General features: G+C 55.2%; 1 protein-coding gene across 5 annotated transcripts in view; it reads right to left on the reverse strand.

Annotated features, from left to right (window-relative positions):
- Positions 1-21,523, reverse strand: part of PAK1 (p21 (RAC1) activated kinase 1) — a 114,492-nt gene that overhangs the window by 2,735 nt on the left and 90,234 nt on the right. For all 5 annotated transcript variants that reach the window (XM_064168701.1, XM_064168691.1, XM_064168709.1 and 2 more), the window contains 7 exons: positions 20,494-20,668; positions 16,203-16,266; positions 13,966-14,014; positions 11,457-11,569; positions 7,639-7,756; positions 6,745-6,844; positions 1,622-1,818 (listed from right to left, as the gene is read on the reverse strand). In XM_064168701.1, the coding sequence (XP_064024771.1) occupies positions 1,622-1,818; positions 6,745-6,844; positions 7,639-7,756; positions 11,457-11,569; positions 13,966-14,014; positions 16,203-16,266; positions 20,494-20,668 (816 nt within the window). The remainder of the gene's footprint in view (positions 1-1,621; positions 1,819-6,744; positions 6,845-7,638; positions 7,757-11,456; positions 11,570-13,965; positions 14,015-16,202; positions 16,267-20,493; positions 20,669-21,523) is intronic.

Raw genomic sequence — 21,523 nt, forward strand, 5'->3', positions numbered from 1 at the left:
TCCTGCACTAACTATAGCCTCATGGGGAGGTGCCCCTGGATAAACAGGAGGTTTTGCTCTGGCAGTACTTAGCCTGAGTGCACAAGACCTAAAACAGTCCAGATGATCCAGATGCAGTTGATCCTGATCTAGGGTAGGGTGTTCCTGTCCATGGCAGGGGAGCTGGAACTAGATGAGCCTTGTGGTGCCTTCCAGCCCTGACTGATTCTGTGGTTCAGTTGGATCCTCACAAAGGATGTCCAGCAGACCCCCCCAGCAGCTCTTAACATCCTCCAGAAGCAATCAGCTTTACTACCCCTTCAGCACTCACAAGCACACTCCCTTCTGAAAAACAAGGAACTCCAAATTCACCCATTTGGGGATTTCAGGCATGGACTTTCAAAGGAACATGCAGGCCCTTTGAGCATGTCCCATGGGAGCAGTCTGATAGGCTGGGAGCTGGCAGGAGCTGAGTTCAGTGAGGTGCATCTGTGCTGCTGTTTAACCAACCTCCTCCAACTCAACACCCAGTTCCCTTCCTTCCACTCTTCTTTGATCCTGACTTTCTCCCCCCCAAAATCCCTTCCAGTTCTTTACTATGAGGGCAGTTCAGCACTGGAACAAGTTATGGAGCAGAGCTGGAGGTGGGGAGAGTGAGGCTGGAGGTGAGGAGGAAGTTGTTGAGCAGGAGAGTGGTGAGAGGCTGGACTGGGTTGCCCAGGGAGGTGGTTGAGGCCCCATGGCTGGAGGTGTTTGAGGCCAGGCTGGCTGAGGCTGTGTGCAGCCTGCTCTAGGGTAGGGTGTCCCTGGGCATGGCAGGGGGTTGGCACTGGCTGCTCCTTGTGCTCCCTTCCAGCCCTGACTCATTCTATGAGTCTAAGTTGCCCAGAAAAGTGGTTTAGGCTCCAACCCTGGAGGTATTCCAGGTGAGGCTCAAGAGGGCTCTGGGTGACCTGATTGAGTTGAGGATGTCCCTGCTGACTGCAGGAGGGTTGGACTCAATGATCTTTGGAGGTCCCTTCCAACCCATGGGACTCTATGATTCTATGGAGAGATGGAGACAGAAGTCATGCAGATTATTTTTAGATCTCTCCATTCTGTGTAGCTGAGGGAGAATCACAGAATCAGAGAACCAAGCAGGCTGGAAGAGAGCTCCAGGCTCAGCCAGCCCAACCTAGCACCCAGCCCTGCCCAACCAACCAGACCATGGCACTAAGTGCCCCAGCCAGGCTTGGCTGCAACACCTCCAGCCACAGCCACTCCACCACCTCCCTGGGCAGCCCATTCCAATGCCAATCACTCTCTCTGCCAGCAACTTCCTAACAACATCCAGCCTAGACCTGCCCTGCCACAGCTTCAGACTCTGTCCCCTTCTTCTCTTGCTGCTTGCCTGGCAGCAGAGCCCAACCCCACCTGGCTACAGCCTCCCTTTGGGCAGCTGCAGGCAGCAGTGAGGTGCACACATCACACCCATGTGTCACCAGCCTGGAGACCAGGCTGTGGTGCAGGACAGTGCCAAAGGCCTTGCTCAGGGCCAGGTCAATGCCATCAGCTGCTCTCCCCTCACCTCTTGCCACTGTGAGCTGCTCTAGAAGGGCAGCAGGCCTGGCAGGCAGGGTGTGCTGCTGAGACAGCCACTTACTCTCAGGGGGTTCTCATTGAGGTAGGGAGGCTCTCCTTCGATCATCTCGATGGCCATGATCCCCAAGGACCAGATGTCCACTTTGGGCCCATAAGCTTTCCTTGTCACCACCTCAGGTGCCATCCAGTAGGGGGTGCCCACCATGGTGCTGCGTTTGCTCTGCTCAGGAGTGATCTGGGCACAGAAGCCAAAGTCAGCTGCAAAGGGAGAGAGCAGAGGAGAGAAAGAGACTTAGGAACTGCAGGATCATGGAACTGCTTTGGTTGGAAAAGACCTCTGAGGTCCTCAAGTCCAAACCTCAACCCAAGGCCACCATGGCCATTACAGCATGCCCCCAGGTGCCATGTCCACCTGCCATGAGCCTGCAGCTATAAAGCCAAGGCCTTGCCCAATGTTTTCCAACCATGCCCTGCTTTTGGCACCAGCCAGCCCTGCCCAACCTGACTTGCACTGCAAGCACTGTGCCTTAGTGAGCCAGAAATGAAGAGGCCTCAAGATCCCTTAGTGTCTCAAATGAACCTTTAAAACCTCTGGCCACCTCTTGGGCCATTGACTTGTGCCTTGTGGGCCCAGGTCCAGGTCTTTGATCTCTCCCCTCGAGGTAAGATCATAGAATCACAGAACTGTTGGGGTTGGAAGAGACCTTTGAGATCATCAAGTCCAAAAGGGAAGGCTCACATCATGCCAAAGAGTTCAAACCTATCAGTTTAAGGTCTCCATAAGTGGCAGTCCTGCTGCCCACACCAGCAAGTGTTTCCAAGCCCATGGCTTACAGATGCCAAAGCTGTGGTGCAGGCTCCCCTGCTGCACCCTCTGGACATTGCTGCTGCAACCCTGAAAGCAGGGTTGGATTTGTGGCTAATGCAGAAGGGGTTGGCAGGTAAGTTTCTCAATCTGACTCCCTGAGGATTAGAGAACTGCTGACTTGCCTGTGGGAACCATGATGGGGAGCAGTAAATCACCACATCTGGATGGTGAGACACCTGACTGCCCTAGCACCCAGCCCTGCCCAATCACTGCACCACAGAATGAGTCAGGGCTGGAAGGGAGCACAAGGAGCAGCCAGTGCCAACCCCCTGCCATGCCCAGGGACACCCTACCCTAGAGCAGGCTGCACACAGCCTCAGCCAGCCTGGCCTCAAACACCTCCAGCCATGGGCCTCAACCACCTCCCTGGGCAACCCACTCCAGCCTCTCACCACTCTCCTGCTCAACAACTTCCTCCTCACCTCCAGCCTCACTCTCCCCACCTCCACCTTTGCTCCATCCCCCCCACTCCTGACACTCCCTCACACCCTCAAAAGTCCCTCCCCAGCTTTTTTTTGTAGCCCCCTTCAGATGCTGGAAGCCCACAAGAAGGTCCCCTGGGAGCCTCCTCTGCTCCAGCCTGCACAGTCCCAACTCTTTCAGGCTGTGCTCACAGCAGAGCTGCTGCAGCCTCTGAGCATCCTCCTGGCCCTGATCTGCTCACACTCCCTCTCTGCCTGCCTGCTCTCAGCCACTCTGGCCCCAGCCTCTAGTGCTGCTTGGGGTTGTTGTGGCCAAAGTGTAGAACCCTGCCCTTGGCCTTCTTCCATATCATCCCCTTGGCCTCTGCCCACCCATCCAGCCTGGCCAGGTCCTCTGCAGGGCTCTCCTATCCTCCAACAGCTCCACAGCTGCTCCTAGCTTGGTGCCATCTGCAAACTCACTGACTGACTAACAATCTTACTTAGCCTGACCTAGACATAACCTTCATTGCACATCCTCTGTTGTCTGGTGACATTTCCAGTCCCAGAGATATTCCTTCCCCAGCACCATCCCCTCAAGAAGGATTTCCTTCACAGAGCAAACAGTGCCCAGGATTGAAGTAGCTCCATTCCTGCTGTCTGTTTCCCTTGAGCAGATAGCAGGAAGGAAAGCCTTCATGCAAAGATCTCTTGGCCCAAAGTCTTGCTTGGATTTGTCCTACCAATAGGATGCTAATCCTCTTCCTGTGATCACAGCAGAACCGACCCAGCAAGGTGCAGTGCCCATCCTGCCTCCCTGTGGCACCACAGGGCTATTTTTAGGCCAAATGATTCAAATGGCCCAGATCTCCAGCTGAGCTTTCATCAGAGGTAACAGCCAGGAGAGGGCCATATGGTTCACAAGCAGAGCAAACCTTCCAGCAGAGCCAAGAAGCAGCTCAAGTCCAGAAGGTTACAGCCTCATATCCGCAGGGACTCAGAATCCTATCATAGAGTCAAGCAGGTTGGAAGAGAGCTCCAAGCTCAGCCAGCCCAACCTAGCACCCAGCCCTGCCCAACCAACCAGACCATGGCACTAAGTGCCCCAGCCAGGCTTGGCTGCAATACCTCCAGCCACAGCCACTCCACCACCTCCCTGGGCAGCCCATTCCAATGCCAATCACTCTCTCTGACAACAACTTCCTCCTCATATCCAGCCTAGACCTGCCCTGCCACAGCTTCTGTCCCCTTCTTCTCTTGCTGCTTGCCTGGCAGAAGGCACTCTTAGGCAGTAGGGAAAAGGGGGCAGTGTGGAGGTGCCTGGTGGAACATAAGTGCTGATGCTGTCTCCATCTGCAAATGCAGATGTTAGAACAAGGCCTCTTGGATGACTGCTTAGAAGCTCACTGGGTGGCAAGCAATGAAATACTGCATTTCAGACCAGCTGTTTCTGCCTGTTCTTAGTTGCACTGCCTTTGTGCTCCTCCTTTTTCCAAGTCTTTGCTGTTCTTCACATTTGCTTCACTGCAACAGTCTCTAGCTCTCATTTCAGCCCTTCCAATGCTGTGGTTGAAAAACATGTAACTGGAAACCTTCCAATCTCACTACACCAACCCAGGCTGGCCTCTCAATGTTGTTTCCTCCTTGTTACCACCAGTCACAGAATCATAGAATCAAACAGATTGGAAGAGACCTCCAAGATGATAAAAACCTTGAGTCTGTTGTGCCCCTCGGGTGTTAAGGTAGCTGTTGTGCTTGTCATGGACAGGACCTGAAGGATCATACAGTCTCAACCCCACTGCCATGGGCAGGGACACCTCACACTAGACCAGGTTGCTCAGAGCCTCATCCAGCCTGGTCTTAAACACCTCCAGGGATGAAGCTTCCACCACCTCCCTGGGCAGCCTGTGCCAGTGTCTCACCACCCTCATGGTGAAGAACTTCTTCCTAGCATCCCATCTGAATCTCCCCACTTCCATTCCTCCCCCAGACCGATCACTACTTGACATCCTAAAAAGTCCCTCAGTAGCTTTCCTGTGGCCCCTTTCAGATGCTGCAAGGCCACAAGAAGGTCCCCTGGGAGCCTCCTCTGCTCCAGCCTGCACAGCCCCAACTCTTTCAGGCTGTGCTCACAGCAGAGCTGCTGCAGCCTCTCAGCATCCTCCTGGCCCTGCTCTGGACACTCTCCAGCATCTCCACAGCCCTCTTGTCCCAGAGGCTCCAGAGCTGGATGCAGGACTGCAGGAGGGGTGTCACTGGAGTGGAGCAGAGGGGGAGAATCACTGCACTCTCCCTGCTGCTCACACTTGCTGCAGCCCAGGCTCTGTTTGCTTTCTGGGCTGCAAGTTCACACTGCTGCTTCATGCTGACCCCCAGGTCCCTCTCCCCAGGGCTGCTCTCAGGCCAGTCCATGCAGAGATAAGTCTGGAAGCTGGTGAATTCTTATCTTCCACCTATAGCTTTAACAGAACTGTGCTTCCTTTCTCTGCCTCTCAGCTCTGTTGGCCAGCATCCAGCAGGCATAAATACATCTATTTCTGTCAGCAGCAACAGCAGCTATGACACAAAATTCACACAGTGCAGATATGCTGAGTAAGATGGTGGGGTGGGTATTTTTTTTTCTGGCACATAATTGCTTTTTAGACTAAAGCTGCACTTTGGTGCAGGCAGGACTCTGGTGTGTGAGCAACCATCAGGGCCTAATGGCTCTGGTCTCAGGGGTTAACTTCTTGGAGTGCAGGTAGCAGGATACAGAACCATAAAATCAGGCAGGCTGGAAGAGAGCTCCAAGCTCAGCCAGCCCAACCTAGCACCCAGCCCTGCCCAACCAACCAGACCATGGCACTAAGTGCCCCAGCCAGGCTTGGCTGCAACACCTCCAGCCACAGCCACTCCACCACCTCCCTGGGCAGCCCATTCCAGTGCCAATCACTCTCTCTGACAGCAACTTCCTAACAACATCCAGCCTAGACCTGCCCTGCCACAGCTTCAGGCTCTGTCCCCTTCTTCTCTTGCTGCTTGCCTGGCAGCAGAGCCCAACCCCACCTGGCTACAGCCTCCCTGCAGGCAGCTGCAGGCAGCAATCAGCTCTGCCCTCAGCCTCCTCTGCTGCAGGCTGCACACCCCCAGCTCCCTCAGCCTCTCCTCACAGGCCTCTGCTCCAGGCCCCTCCCCAGCCTTGCTGCCCTGCTCCAAACACCTTCCAGCACCTCAACAGCTCTCTGCAATTCAGGAGCCCACAGCTGGACACAGCACTCCAGGGGTGGCCTGAGCAGTGCTGAGCACAGGGGCACAACAACCTCCCTTGTCCTGCTGCCCACACTGCTCCTGAGCCAGCCCAGGATGCCATTGGCTCTGCTGCCCACCTGGGCACTGCTGCCTCAGCTTCAGCTCCTCTCTCCCAGCACCCCCAGGGCCCTCTCTGCCTGGCTGCTCTCAGCCACTCTGGCCCCAGCCTCTAGTGCTGCTTAGGGTTGTTGTGGCCAAAGCGCAGAACCCTGCACTTGGCCTTGTTCAGTCTCATCCCCTTGGCCTCTGCCCACCCATCCAGCCTGGCCAGGTCCCTCTGCAGGGCTCTGCTACCCTCCAACAGCTCCACAGCTGCTCCTAGCTTGGTGCCATCTGCAGACTCACTGATGCTGGACTCAATCTCCTGCTCCAGATCATCACTAAAGCTATTGAACAGGACTGTGCCCAGCACTGATCCCTGGGGCACACCACTGGTGCCAGCTGCATGTGGCACCATTCACCACCACTCTTTGGGCCCAGCCCTCCAGCCAGTTCTTGACCCATAGCAGAGCCTCTCCATCACCACAGCAGCAAACCTCTCAAACTCCCATCTGCCCAACAGATGACAGCAGGCAGCAAGCCTGGGTTGACTAACTCAAGTGATCACCAGCAAGGACCCCCACGTACTTAGTTTGACAGAGCCATCCATTCCCAGCAGGATGTTGTCACTCTTGATGTCTCTGTGGATAACTTGGTTTGAGTGGAGGAATTCCAGAGCTTGGAGACACTGAAAAAAAGCACAAGTTGAAATGATTGAGATGTTCTTATGGTGCATGAAATCACTCCCCAGTCACAACTGTGCAGCTAACAGACTCCAACTGCATTTGGAGCAGCAAGGGCCTAGTGTCTTCCATACATTCAGTGTGTGCAGGGCTACAGAGAGATATCCTACTGGGATCAGCAGGCCCCAGGAGGAGCTTAGTCCCACCAGACCTGGAGAACAGGCACAATAAAGAGGATTCCAACTCTATTTAGTACTTCAGTCCACCCTCTAGTGTGAAACATCATTAGGCTTGCATTGGGAACCTCCCAGAGGAAATCCCCCCAGGAATAGAGGGAATGGAGGTGAGAAGAGTGAGGCTGGAGGTGAGGAGGAAGTTGTTGAGCAGGAGAGTGGTGAGAGGCTGGAGTGGGTTGCCCAGGGAGGTGTTTGAGGCCAGGCTGGCTGAGGCTGTGTGCAGCCTGCTCTAGGGTAGGGTGTCCCTGGGCATGGCAGGGGGTTGGCACTGCCTGCTCCTTGTGCTCCCTTCCAGCCCTGACTGATTCTGTGATCCTAAATCCATTGGGGTTGTTGTGGCCAAAGTACAGAACCCTGCACTTGGCCTTGCCCAATCTCATCCCCTTGGCCTCTGCCCACCCACCCAGCCCTCTGCAGGGCTCTCCTACCCTCCAGCAGATCCACAGGAGGAATGGCTGCTGCATTACAGAAGCAGGAGACAGCCATTCCTGTGGACCCAAGGGCATGGAAAATCCCTGTCCCCATCCCAGGCACAGCTCTCTCCAGGCACAAAGCCACTTCACCTCCCGGCACACAGCCGCGATCTGCCCTTCGTCCATGCAGGTCTCCGTCACCACGTCTGTCAGGGAGCCTCCAGCCAGGTACTCCATGACCACCCAGAGCTCTTCTCCTACAAGGTAACTGAAGAGACACAATCAGCTTTCAAAATCAGCCAGCATGAGCATGTTGCTGTTTCCCTGCCCCAAATGCACTGGGGGTTAAAGCTGGCTTTGGAGCACAGAGAAAGCACAAGGCTCGAGCTGTGTCCTTAGCAGTGCTGGGGCAGCAGGCACAGGTGGCACAAGGGAGGACCTTACCACAACCTGAAGGAGCAGAGAGAAGGGTGAGTGCAGAAGGTCAAGGAGAGAGGTAATGGCACAGCAGAGCTCAAGTTTCTGGCCATAAAAAGCAAGACTGAATTTTTCTGCAGTGGAAAAGGCCAAAGCAGCACTAGAGGCTGGGGCCAGAGTGGCTGAGAGCAGCCAGGCAGAGAGGGCCCTGGGGGTGCTGGCAGAGAGGAGCTGAAGCTGAGGCAGCAGTGCCCAGGTGGGCAGCAGAGCCAATGGCATCCTGGGCTGGCTCAGGAGCAGTGTGGGCAGCAGGACAAGGGAGGTTGTTGTGCCCCTGTGCTCAGCACTGCTCAGGCCACCCCTACAGTGCTGTGTCCAGTTGTGGGCTCCTGAATCCAAGAGAGCTGCTGAGGTGCTGGAAGGTGTTTGGAGCAGGGCAGCAAGGCTGGGGAGGGGCCTGGAGCACAGCCCTGTGAGGAGAGGCTGAGGGAGCTGGGGGGGTGCAGCCTGCAGCAGAGGAGGCTCAGGGCAGAGCTGATTGCTGCCTGCAGCTGCCTGCAGGGAGGCTGTAGCCAGGTGGGGTTGGGCTCTGCTGCCAGGCAAGCAGCAAGAGAAGAAGGGGACAGAGTCTGAAGCTGTGCCAGGGCAGGTCTAGGCTGGATGTGAGGAGGAAGTTGCTGTCAGAGAGAGTGATTGGCATTGGAATGGGCTGCCCAGGGAGGTGGTGGAGTGGTCGTGGCTGGAGGTGTTGCAGCCAAGCCTGGCTGGGGCACTTAGTGCCATGGTCTGGTTGGTTGGGCAGGGCTGGGTGCTAGGTTGGGCTGGCTGAGCTTGGAGCTCTCTGCCAACCTGCTCGATTCTAGGATCCCCCCAAGGTCACCCTGCTAACACCTGAGCTGAAGAAAGAGCTCCCTCAGAAAGAGAAGTGGAGCCTGAGCTGTGTGACAGAAGGGCTAGAGCAGAGGCAAAGCCAGCACCTCAGAGGCTGTGCAGGGAGGCAGTGTCTGGGGTTTCTTTCAGGCTCCAGAGCCCAAGGGCACAGGGCTCTGCTGCTGCAGCACACAGGTCTCCATCTCCAACAGCAGCTGATCCATTGGCAGTCACTTTGCTGGCAGCACAGCCCTCAGCAAAAGCAGCACTACACTCAGAGCCAGAGAGGGGCAGCAGAATGGCTTTCAGGAGCCCTCACAGAGTCATTTGGGTTGGAAAAGACCTCCAAGGTCATCAAGTCCAACCACCAACCTAACACCACCACGGCCACTAAAACCATGTCTCCAAGTGCCATGTGCACCCTTTTCTTGAACACCTCCAGGGACAGTGACTCCAGCACCTCCCTGGGCAGCCTGTTCCAGTGCCTCATCACCCTTTTGAACTCATCTCCAACCAAACCTTCCCCTGGCACAAGTCCAGGCCATTTCTTCTTTGTGGGTCTCATCTACCTTCTGATGGGTCCTGAAAACCACTCTGTCCACATCCTTCCTTCCTGCCCCTGTGCTGTTGCTACTTCTTCATCACTTCTACCAAACTAGGCTCTCTCCAAATCCCATCAGCAGCCTTTCACGTCATCACTGCCAGGAGCACCCTCTGCAGCCTGAGTCCACTTGATTGTAACAACCACAGAGCCTTAGAGGATGGAAGAGACATCCAGGATGAGGGCAGCAGGAGCTTCACCACTGCTTTGTGACAATCTCTAGGTTACACATGCTGGGAGCAAGCTGCCAGCTCTCCAGAGCCAAAAAGGGATTGAGAGAGCCAAGAGCCACACTGTGAACCAAAGCTGCAGCATGAGCAGCCACAGGCTTGTGCCAAGACCCAGGCACCTCAATAACTGACAGAGGTGACTCAACACACAGGGTGGTAGAACTGACTGTGGCTCACTCCCAGCTGCCACCAAGGAACCACCATTTCAGAAGGCTGAGTGGTAGCATCTCAGGAACCTTTTCACTCTTTGGCACAGCAGAGGCAAGTTTTAGTCACTGAGCTTCCCACTGCAGGCATGACTCAAATCCACTCTCTCAGCAGTTCTGGAGACACCACCAGGAAGCTCATACACCTACATGCTGCTCTCCAGGTGACATCAGGCACAGCAGGGTGCTGCACCTCCTCAGCCACAGTCACCTTCCAAAACAAGGCTAACAGTGAGAACAAGCTGCTGGAAGGCTTGGAGGAAGAAAGAAGTAGTCTACAGCTTGCTCTTGCTTCATCTGCAAGAGCAGGTGATGCTCCTGTAAGATGTTCTTCACCTTACAATCAGAGAACCAACCAGGTTGGAATCAGAGAATCAACCAGATTGGAATCATAGAGCCAACCAGGTTAGAATCAGGATCAGGCAGGTTGGCAGAGAGCTCCAAGCTCAGCCAGCCCAACCTAGCACCCAGCCCTGCCCAACCAACCACACCATGGCACTAAGTGCCCCAGCCAGGCTTGGCTGCAACACCTCCAGCCACAGCCACTCCACCACCTCCCTGGGCAGCCCATTCCAATGCCAATCACTCTCTCTGCCAGCAACTGCCTCCTCACAGCCAGCCTAGACCTGCCCTGGCACAGCTTCAGACTCTGTCCCCTTCTTCTCTTGCTGCTTGCCTGGCAGCAGAGCCCAACCCCACCTGGCTACAGCCTCCCTGCAGGCAGCTGCAGGCAGCAATGAGCTCTGCCCTGAGCCTGCTCTTCTGCAGGCTAAACAACCCTGAAATATCAGCTTAATTCAGCACTCAGTGAGCAAACAGACACAAAAGAGCAGGCAGGAGGGACACAGCTCCCCAGCAACAGCATCCTGGACTTGGAAGGCTGATGAAGCACAATAGGCACAAGAACCTCTCTGTTCACCCTGGTTGCTGCTCTGTCCATTTGCAGCACTCAGACAAAAGCTAATCCCTCTGAAAAAGATTAGTGAGAGAAATTAGGATGACAAAAGCAGCAGCTTTTGTTGCTGGAAGTTGGCAGAAGGCAGCAGGACATGCAGCTACCCTCAGCTGGGATGCACTGCCTAGACAAGGCAAGTGCATGCAGGCAGCAAGGCTGTCTCTGGTGGAAAGAGTGAGGCTCTCCAACAGCTGTGCCAAAGCAAAGCCTCTACTGAGCCGTGAGGAAGAAGTAGTCACAGCTCAGATGCAACTCTTAACTACTCTTTAGTGCTTGTTTCACTTGAGAATCATAGAACCAAGCAGGTTGGAAGAGAGCTCCAAACTCATCCAGCCCAACCTATCCCCCAGCCCTATCCAATCGATTAGACCTTGGCACTAAGTGCCTCATAAATGGCTCCTTGTGTCCAACCTGGCAAAGGAGAGAGCTGCAAAGCAGAGCCCTGGCAGTACACAGCCACTGCCTTTGCTGCCAGCATCTCTCAGACAGCCCAGGTAGCCCATCTCCATCTCCTCCTGCTGGGATGAGGAGAGAGATGACCCATGCATCCACACCCCAACACTGCCACATGCAGTAAGCAACAACAGCTTCTGCTGTACCTGCACTAAGCTGTGCCAGAATTACTCACAGACACTGACAAGGAAGCATTTTCCAGCATCCCTTGGTGCATGCTCCCACCCATGACCTACCTGTCCAAGTAGTTGACAATGTTGGTGTTTTTGTTTTCCCTCATCACAAGGATTTCATTTATAATCAGCTCTTTTTTGGGCTGCTGCTGCAAATTCATCTGTTTGATGGCAACCTGCAGTGCAAAGGAAAACAAACAACAAAGAGGTAAAGAATTATTACAGGAAGGCTCCAGGAATTCATGGTGGTTATTTTAGTCCAACATTGCTAGAGTCACAGAATCAGTCAGGGCTGGAAGGGAGCACAAGGAGCAGCCAGTGCCAACCCCCTGCCATGCCCAGGGACACCCTACCCTAGAGCAGGCTGCCCACAGCCTCAGCCAGCCTGGCCTCAAACACCTCCAGCCATGGGGCCTCAACCACCTCCCTGGGCAGCCCAAGCCAAGCCTGGCTGGGGCACTTAGTGCCATGGTCTAATTGATTGGGCAGGGCTGGGTGCTAAGTTGGACTGGATGAGTCTGGAGGTCTCTTCCAACCTGCCTGATTCTATGACATGACTCCCTGTGTCTAAGAGCAGCTGGACTCAAAGATCTTAAAGGTCATTTCCCCTGGAGGTGTTGCAGCCAAGCCTGGCTGGGGCACTTAGTGCCATGGTCTGGTTGGTTGGGCAGGGCTGGGTGCTAGGTTGGGCTGGCTGAGCTTGGAGCTCTCTCCCAACCTGGCTGATTCTATGACTCTATGAAGCAGCTTCAGCAAAAAGCAGAGTGATGAAGTTCCCTGGTGGGTCACTGTGACACTGCAGAAGTGCAGAGCAGACACAAACTGCTGCAGACTTCCAGAAACACCTCTGGAATAATGCATGCACTTCCCTCTTTAACACCCTCCACCTAGCAGGAATGGTTTCCACTGACTGCACTTCCACCAGCACTGCTCTGTTACGCAGGCATGCCACATGCAGGGCACCCTGCAGTACCTGGGAGAGAAAGGAAAGAAAAAGGCAGACAGAAAGTCTTTGCCTCTCCATTCAAGGGCAGAGAGAAAGTGGGCAAAGGCAGGGAGAGGTTTACCTCTGTGCAAGTCAGTGTGAGTGTAGGGAGCAAAGGAGCTGAGGGCATGGAAGAGAGTTTAAATGGAGACAGAGGAATCGTGGGGATGAGGATAACACAGAATGGTAGGGGTTGGCAGGGACCTCTGCAGATCACTGAGTCCAACTTCCCATGCCAGAGCAGGCAACCCCCTAACCCAAATCACTCACCTTAATCCTAAATCCTAGCTCTTGGGTGTGATCACAGCAGAACACACCCAGGCAGGCCCTGCAGGTCTGCAGAGACAGAGACTCCACTACCATTGTGGGCAGCCTGTTCCAGAGCTCTGCCACCCTCACAGTAAAGAAGCTTCTGCCCATGTTTGATGGAACTCCTTAGGCACAAGTTTCTGCTCATTACCTCTTGTCCTGTCGCTGGGGGGCACTGAGAAAAGGTTGGTTCCAACTTAGAATCAGAGAATCAGGCAGCTTGGAAGAGAGCTCCAAGCTCAGCCAGCACAACCTAGCACCCAGCCCTGCCCAACCAACCAGACCATGGCACTAAGTGCCCCAGCCAGGCTTGGCTGCAACACCTCCAGCCACAGCCACTCCACCACCTCCCTGGGCAGCCCATTCCAATGCCAATCACTCTCTCTGACAGCAACTTCCACCTAACATCCAGCCTAGACCTGCCCTGGCACAGCTTCAGACTCTGTCCCCTTCTTCTCTTGCTGCTTGCCTGGCAGCAGAGCCCAACCCCACCTGGCTACAGCTTCCCTGCAGGCAGCTGCAGGCAGCAATGAGCTCTGCCCTGAGCCTCCTCTGCTGCAGGCTGCACCCCCCAGCTCCCTCAGCCTCTCCTCACAGGGCTGTGCTCCAGGCCCCCCCCCAGCCTTGCTGCCCTGCTCCAAACACCTTCCAGCACCTCAACAGCTCTCTGCAATTCAGGAGCCCACAACTGGACACAGCACTCCAGGGGTGGCCTGAGCAGTGCTGAGCACAGGGGCACAAGAACCTCCCTTGTCCTGCTGCCCACACTGCTCCTGAGCCAGCCCAGGATGCCATTGGCTCTGCTGCCCACCTGGGCACTGCTGCCTCAGCTTCAGCTCCTCTCTCCCAGCACCCCCAGGGCCCTCTCTGCCTGGCTGCTCTCAGCCACTCTGGCCCCAGCCTGCAGCACTGCCTGGGGTTGTTGTGGCCCAAGTGCAGAACTTCCTGACCCCCACCCCTTAGACATTTGCAAGAACAAAAGACACAAACCTCTGCTGTTTATATCCTCCAGTCTGAACCTTTGCTTCTGGTCTTTGTGCTCACAAAAATTCTACCCAAGTATGAAATAATTTCAGGAAACAAAAAAAAAAACATTGGGAAATCTTTTTTTCCCCCCCCAGTTCTCTGCTCAGAGCACTCAACTCTGCCTCATTAAAAGGGAACAAACACCTCATTAAAAATCAGGTGTCATGAACCCCCTGAAAGACTCTCTTCATTTTGTAGCATCAGCTCAGACTTTTAGGACACAACCCCACACCCAGTGGTGGTAGCACTTACCTCCTGTCCTGTAGCTACGTCCATTGCTGTGTACACTGTACCTGAGGCTCTGAAAACAACACAAAGAGAGGAGAAGGAAACACAAAGCCAACATTTAGTGGTGCCTCACATTAGGACTGAAAGCCTCCCACTTGTCTCTTTGAAGTGCTCTCAGACCCTGCTCCTTTTCATGCAGTAATTCCAGTGGCAAATAGCATCTGAAATATCTCTGAGCCAAGGCTGAGCACAAGCCAGAGAATTTATGGAGGACAAAGCTCCTAATCAGGGGCACTGTGGTCACCCAAACCCTTGCTGCTAACATAACACAGCTTGTGGGTGCCCCATGGGTTGATCCCATTTAAAGTGGCATGACCACACTGCCCTGGCTTGCAGGCTGCCCAGTGTGATTGCAGGGCAGAGAGGATCAGCTAAGGGAAACAAAAGTGGCATTTGTAGTGAGGGCTACTGGCAGCTGAGCCTCAGCACATGGAGCTCTGTGACCTGCACTCCTTTGTCTCTCTGCAGCCTCTCCCCCAGCCTTTACTTTCCCTCTGCTCTGCAAACAGGGGCACGAACCCCACGTCAGGCAGAGATGGTTCAGAAAGCAGAGCTGTAACTGGCAGGTTGCCCTGCATGCTGAGGAAGCATTTAGGCTGGAAGGGACCTTTAATGCTCCTCTGCTTGCAGCTGATCATTCCCTTGCATTAAAACACAACCACACAAACTAACGAGGCACTTAGTGCCATGGGCTGGCTGCTTGGCCAGGGCTGGGGGCTAGGTTGGGCTGGCTGAGCTTGGAGCTCTCTTCCAGCCTGCCTGATTCTATGATAAAACTCAGTCCCTGCAGCTCAAGGCTTGGCCAGGAAAAGGATCCCAGGCTCATAGGATGTTAGGGGTTGGAAGGCACCCAAGGAGAGCATCCAGTCCAACCCCCTGCCACAGCAGGACCACACAATCCAGCACAGATCAGAGGAACACATCCAGACAGGCCTGGAAAGGCTCCAGAGAAGGAGACTGCACAGCCTCTCTGGGCAGCCTGTGCCAGGGCTCTGGGACCCTTCCAGGCAAGAAGTTCCCCCTTGTGCTGAGCTGGAACCTCCTGTGCTGCAGCTTCCATCCACTGCTGCTTGTCCTGTGCCAGGGAGCAGTGAGCAGAGCCTGTCCCCCCCTCCTGACCCCCAGCCCTCAGATAGTTACAGACATTGATTCAATCCCCTCTGAGTCTTCTCTTCTCCAGACTAAGCAGCCCCAGGGCCCTCAGCCTCTCCTCAGCAGGCAGTGCTCCAGTCTCCTCATCATCCTCACAGCCCTATAAAGGAGCAGAGCTGGGAGGGGATGGAACCCACCAAAATAAAGGGGGCAAAACACTAAAGAAAACTTACAAATCAAGCAAACAAACCAACAAAGCAGCTGAGGGAAGACTTTAGAGCTGTCAGCAACTACAGCAGGAGAGGTTTAGACTGCAGATTAGGAAATGGGTTTGTTTGCAGTAAGAGCAGTCAGGCACTGGAATGGGCTGGGCAGGGAGGTGGTGGAATCAGAGTCAGGAAGGCTGGAAGAGAGCTCCAAGCTCAGCCAGCCCAACCTAGCACCCAGCCCTGCCCAACCAACCAGACCATGGCACTAAGTGCCCCAGCCAGGCTTGGCTGCAACACCTCCAGCCACGGCCACTCCACCACCTCCCTGGGCAGCCCATTCCAGTGCCAATCACTCTCTCTGCCAGCAACTTCCTAACAACATCCAGCCTAGACCTGCCCTGCCACAGCTTCAGACTCTGTCCCCTTCTTCTCTTGCTGCTTGCCTGGCAGCAGAGCCCAACCCCAGCTGGCTACAGCCTCCCTGCAGGCAGCTGCTCAGGAGGTTACAGTGAGGTGGGTGCTGGTCTCTTCTTTCAAGCACCTCATGACAGGGCAAGAGGAAGTAGCCTGAAGTTGTGCCAGGGGAGGTTTAGGTTGGATATTAGGAATCTCTTCTCTACTGAAGAGTGGTCAGGTATTGAAACAGGCTGCCCAGGCAGGTGATGGAGTCACCATCCCTGGAGATGTAGACAGGCCACTTGGGGACACAGTTTAGTGGCCAGGGCAGTGTTAACAGTTGGGTTTGATGACCCTAGAGGTCTGCATCAGCCTTAATGACTGATTCTGTGAACATGAACTCTCCAACACATCACCAAGAGCTTTTCCAGCAAGCTAACTTAGCCTGGCTTTGGCCTTTCCTTCTTTGCAGCAGGAAAGGTGCAGGGCAGAGAAGATACCAACCCTTGTCCAATCTTCTCAAAGCAGGTGTACTTCTTTTTTGGGTCTCCCACACTCACAATGCTTCCTGGAAAGAAGAAATAAAGACAAACCCCTCTCGGTTGTCAGTTGTTTAAGTGATCTGTCATGCAGCTCTACGTGCTCAAGAGCAGCCCCACATCCACAGCAAGCTCTGCTGAGCCCACTGGGGCAGTCCTGAGGAATTCAGCAGCACACAAACACCAAAGAAGTCCTCAGATATTCACACACAGAGCAGCTGTGGCATCCCCCTGCCAGGTATTGCCCTTCAGAACACAGATCTCAGCAGCCTTCAGCAGCAGCTGCTGACTGCAGGCTGCTAGGCAGAGGATGGGGACACCTCTCACACATGTATCCACAACTGTGTGCTGGAAACCTCAACACATGAGAGACTTGGACATGGTGCAGCAGGGCCAGAGGAGGCCACAAGAAGGATCAAAGGGCTGCAGAACCTCTGCTGTGAGGACAGGCTGAGAATCATCATGGGGCTCTGAGCAACTTGGTCTAGCTGCAGGTGTCCCTGCTGCCTGCAGGGGGTTGGACTAGGATCACAGAACCAGTCAGGGCTGGAAGGGAGCACAAGGAGCAGCCAGTGCCAACCCCCCTGCCATGCCCAGGGACACCCTACCCTAGAGCAGGCTGCACACAGCCTCAGCCAGCCTGGCCTCAAACACCTCCAGCCATGGGGCCTCAACCACCTCCCTGGGCAACCCACTCCAGCCTCTCACCACTCTCCTGCTCAACAACTTCCTCCTCACCTCCAGCCTCACTCTCCTCACCTCCACCTTTGCTCCATTCCCCCCACTCCTGACACTCCCTCACACCCTCCAAAGTCCCTCCCCAGCTTTTTTGGAGCCCCCTTCAGATGCTGCAAGGCCACAAGAAGGTCCCCTGGGAGCCTCCTCTGCTCCAGCCTGCACAGCCCCAACTCTTTCAGGCTGTGCTCACAGCAGAGCTGCTGCAGCCTCTCAGCATCCTCCTGGCCCTGCTCTGGACACTCTCCAGCATCTCCACAGCCCTCTTGTCCCAGGGGCTCCAGAGCTGGATGCAGGACTCCAGGTGGGGTCTCAGCAGAGCAGAGCAGAGGGGGAGAATCCCCTCCCTGGCCCTGCTGGCCACACTTCACAGGCACACAGGATGTTAGGGATTGGAAGGGATTCGAGTTTGAAGCCACTGCCTCTCGTCCTGCCACTGCAGGCCTTTGCAAACAGAGAGGTGGCATTGAAGCAGGTCATGTTGGCTTGGATACCTTGGATCCCTGCTGTCTGCAGCTGCCTGCAGGGAGGCTGTAGCCGGGTGGGGTTGGGCTCTGCTGCCAGGCACCCAGCAAGAGAAGAAGGGGACAGAGTCTGAAGCAGCTGCTCTTCCAGCACCCCAGACCAGGCAGCTGCTCTTCCAGCACCCCAGACCAGGCAGCTGCTCTTCCAGCACCCCAGACCAGGCAGTGCAGGTTTGGCTGCAGTTGCCATGAGACTGCAGCATTGCTCTGGGTTTGAAGAGCAGCCCAAGGCACATCTGAGCTCTTTCTCCCCTCCTGTGGCAGTTCAGCCAGAAGAAGGCACAGTACTGCACCACTCAGAGAGAAGAGCACTTGGCCTGGTGTTCTGCAACAGGACAGCTGGGGACTGCTCAGGCTCAAGGTGGATTTGGGTGGGAGAGGAGGCAGTTCCCAGAGCAAGGGCAGGCAGTTGCAGGCTGCATAGCAGTGCTGAACTGCAGGGTGGGCTGCCAAGGGGGAAAGTGGAGAAGGTGACAAAAGGAGCATCACTGACACTCAACAGCCCTGTGGCAGCCAGGAATTGCCTCCTCTTTGGGCTGGAGAAAGGAGAGCCAGCAATTCCTGCAGCTCAGCTGGGGGAAAGTCTCCTCCCCAGCAGCACCAGGGTGGTTCACAGGATCGAGGGCTGCAGAGCTGCATCTGAGGGGGTGTTTGCAAGGCACTCAAGCTGCCAACACATGGAGCTGCCTTCACAGGGGTCTAGGGCTGAGCCAGGAACAGATGCATGCTGGCAGAGAAACTGCTCCTGGTCATCAGGCCAAGAAATCCAGCAGCAAGCAGGGCAAGAGCAGGCTATTTTCAGATGCCACTGGAGAGCAGCCAGACCCACAGGGGTTAGGGCAGAGAGAGAGGTAAAGGAAGGGAATATGGCCCAGGGGAAAGGAGGGTGGGAAGAGAAGTCTGGTTACATAAAGCCCACTGTACAACTGGGAAGCAGAGCTGCCTGCCATGAGGAGGAGCAGCATTTCTGAGCAGGCACAGAGGAATTTTCTCTCAGAGGCCAACACAGGCTGGGAGAAGAGCAAATGTTCCCCCAGGGCAGCACCAGGGCCATGCTGCAGTGAGAAGAGGCAGCTGCCAGTGCTGCCCTGCTTACTGCTGTCATCTGCAGAGATGGGCTGATGTTTCCTGCACACCAGAGAGTCAGGGCAGGACTCAGTAACATTTGCCTCAACACTGTGTGAATGCTAAGAGGTGGAGATTGGTCAGCACTCAAAGGGTGGCCTGAGCAGTGCTGAGCACAGGGGCACAAGAACCTCCCTTGTCCTGCTGCCCACACTGCTCCTGAGCCAGCCCAGGATGCCATTGGCTCGGCTGCCCACCTGGGCACTGCTGCCTCAGCTTCAGCTCCTCTCTGCCAGCACCTACTGTTGGGGGTTTTTGTTTGAAGTTGTAGTCTCAGATTGAATTTCCCCTCATTTAGCTACCAGTATTTCCATAGAATACAGAACCAAGCAGGTTGGAAGAGAGCTCCAAGCTCAGACAGCCCAACCTAGCACCCAGCCCTGCCCAACCAACCACACCATGGCACTAAGTGCCCCAGCCAGGCTTGGCTGCAACACCTCCAGCCACGGCCACTCCACCACCTCCCTGGGCAGCCCATTCCAATGCCAATCACTCTCTCTGCCAGGAACTTCCTCCTCACATCCAGCCTAGACCTGCCCTGGCACAGCTTCAGACTGTGTCCTTCATAAAGCACTGAAATTAGGGCTACACCCTCAGGAAAGGAAATCAGCCTGACCAGCAAGCTGCTAACCCAATTTACTGCAGCTGACAAGCAAGACAAGTGTGTAATTAATGTAGGGAGCTCCAGTTCAGAGAAGTAGTCCAATAGGTTCAGCCTGGAGGTGAGGAGGAAGTTGTTGAGCAGGAGAGTGGTGAGAGGCTGGACTGGGTTGCCCAGGGAGGTGGCTGAGGCCCCATGGCTGGAGGTGTTTGAGGCCAGGCTGGCTGAGGCTGTGTGCAGCCTGCTCTAGGGTAGGGTGTCCCTGGGCATGGCACTGGCACAGGTGGAGGGTGGTGAGACACTGGCACAGGTTGAGGGTGGTGAGACACTGGCACAGGTTGCTCAGGGACGTTGTGGAGCACAGAATCACCCAATGTGATCAAAGATCACATTGGGTGATTCTGTGCTCCACAACCTCCCTGGAGGTGTTCAAGGCCAGGTTGGATGAGACCTTGAGCAACCTGTTCCAGTGGGAGCTGTCCCTGCCTATGGCACAGGGGGATTGGAACTGCCTGATCCTTGTGGTCTCTTCCAACCCTGATTCTAGGAATTAGAAATGCTCTACCCTAATTAAAAGCAGCCCAGGTTAGGGAGAGCAATCAAGTGCACAGAAGAGCTGCTTCAGCTGTTGGATGTGCCACAGCATATCCCAAAACCCCCAGCAGCACTGGAAGTGAAGGTAGGGAGTGGTAATTAAGTTTCTCTCCACTTTTTTTAGGCTCCTACCTAACATCTCAATCCAAACATCCACAGTTCACACCTAGAGAGCATCAAGATGTGGAACAAACCTCTGGCCTCATAGTTCACAGAGGTCACAGGATGTTAGGGGTTGGAAAGGACCTCTGGAGATCATCCAGTCTGACCCCCCTGCCAGAGCAGGACCACACAATCCAGCACAGATCACACAGGAACACATCCAGACAGGCCTGGAAAGGCTCCAGAGAAGGAGACTCCACAGCCTCTCTGGGCAGCCTGTGCCAGGGCTCTGTGTTTAGTAGATGTTACTTATTCAGGGCTTGTTTTGCAGAGCCTGAGGATCTGTGACTCCCCAGGGGACCCTCAGCTGGCATGGCAGGTGCTCAGCTTACATTTCTGCTCTCTCTTTGCATCTGCCCCCCTCCCTATTTTGGCACAGGGTCAAAATGCAACCTCCTCAGCAAGGGATCTGTACACTGGCAGTGGCAAAACGTTTCAGCCTGTAAGGGTTTGGAGGCAGCAACACAGCCAAGCCCTGGAATGGAAACGAGCAAACAGACACACAGAGGACATACTTAATTTCTCCAGGATCTCCTCATCTGACATTTTGGGCTTTTTCTTCTGCTTCTCTGTGTTCCTGACCACCATGTCAGGAGCTGCTGTGCTGTTTTCAGAGGGAGAGGAGATAGGAGAGGTGGCCACATCTCTGGTGGGAGGAGGAAGGGGATCGATCACAGAGCGAGTGTAGATCTGAGGTGAGAAACAGACACAGGAATGCAAACCAGATGAGGTTTAAACGTTTCTGTTCATCTCCTTACTCTTCTTGCTGGGGATGCATCTCCACAGCTACTCAGTTAACAGCTAAGGTCACTGCACGAGGTCTCTCCTGTCCATCCTCCCCCAGACTAAGCATGATAGAGGTTGGAAGTGACCTCTGGAGGTCATGGATTCCAACCACCCTGCCAGAGCAGGACTCAGTTCAAGAAAGACACAGGAATAGAATCAAGCAGTTTGGAAGAGAGCTCCAAGCTCAGCCAGCCCAACCTAGCACCCAGCCCTGCCCAACCAACCAGACCATGGCACTAAGTGCCCCAGCCAGGCTTGGCTGCAACACCTCCAGCCACAGCCACTCCACCACCTCCCTGGGCAGCCCATTCCAATGCCAATCACTCTCTCTGCCAGCAACTTCCTAACAACATCCAGCCTAGACCTGCCCTGCCACAGCTTCAGACTCTGTCCCCTTCTTCTCTTGCTGCTTGCCTGGCAGCAGAGCCCAACCCCACCTGGCTACAGCCTCCCTGCAGGCAGCTGCAGGCAGCAATCAGCTCTGCCCTGAGCCTCCTCTGCTGCAGGCTGCACCCCCCCAGCTCCCTCAGCCTCTCCTCACAGGGCTGTGCTCCAGGCCCCTCCCCAGCCTTGCTGCCCTGCTCCAAACACCTGCCAGCACCTCAACAGCTCTCTGCAATTCAGGAGCCCACAACTGGACACAGCACTGCAGGGGTGGCCTGAGCAGTGCTGAGCACAGGGGCACAAGAACCTCCCTTGTCCTGCTGCCCACACTGCTCCTGAGCCAGCCCAGGATGCCATTGGCTCTGCTGCCCACCT

The sequence above is a fragment of the Pogoniulus pusillus genome, chromosome 3, assembly GCF_015220805.1.
Source record: "Pogoniulus pusillus isolate bPogPus1 chromosome 3, bPogPus1.pri, whole genome shotgun sequence".
Classification (NCBI taxonomy): domain Eukaryota; kingdom Metazoa; phylum Chordata; class Aves; order Piciformes; family Lybiidae; genus Pogoniulus; species Pogoniulus pusillus.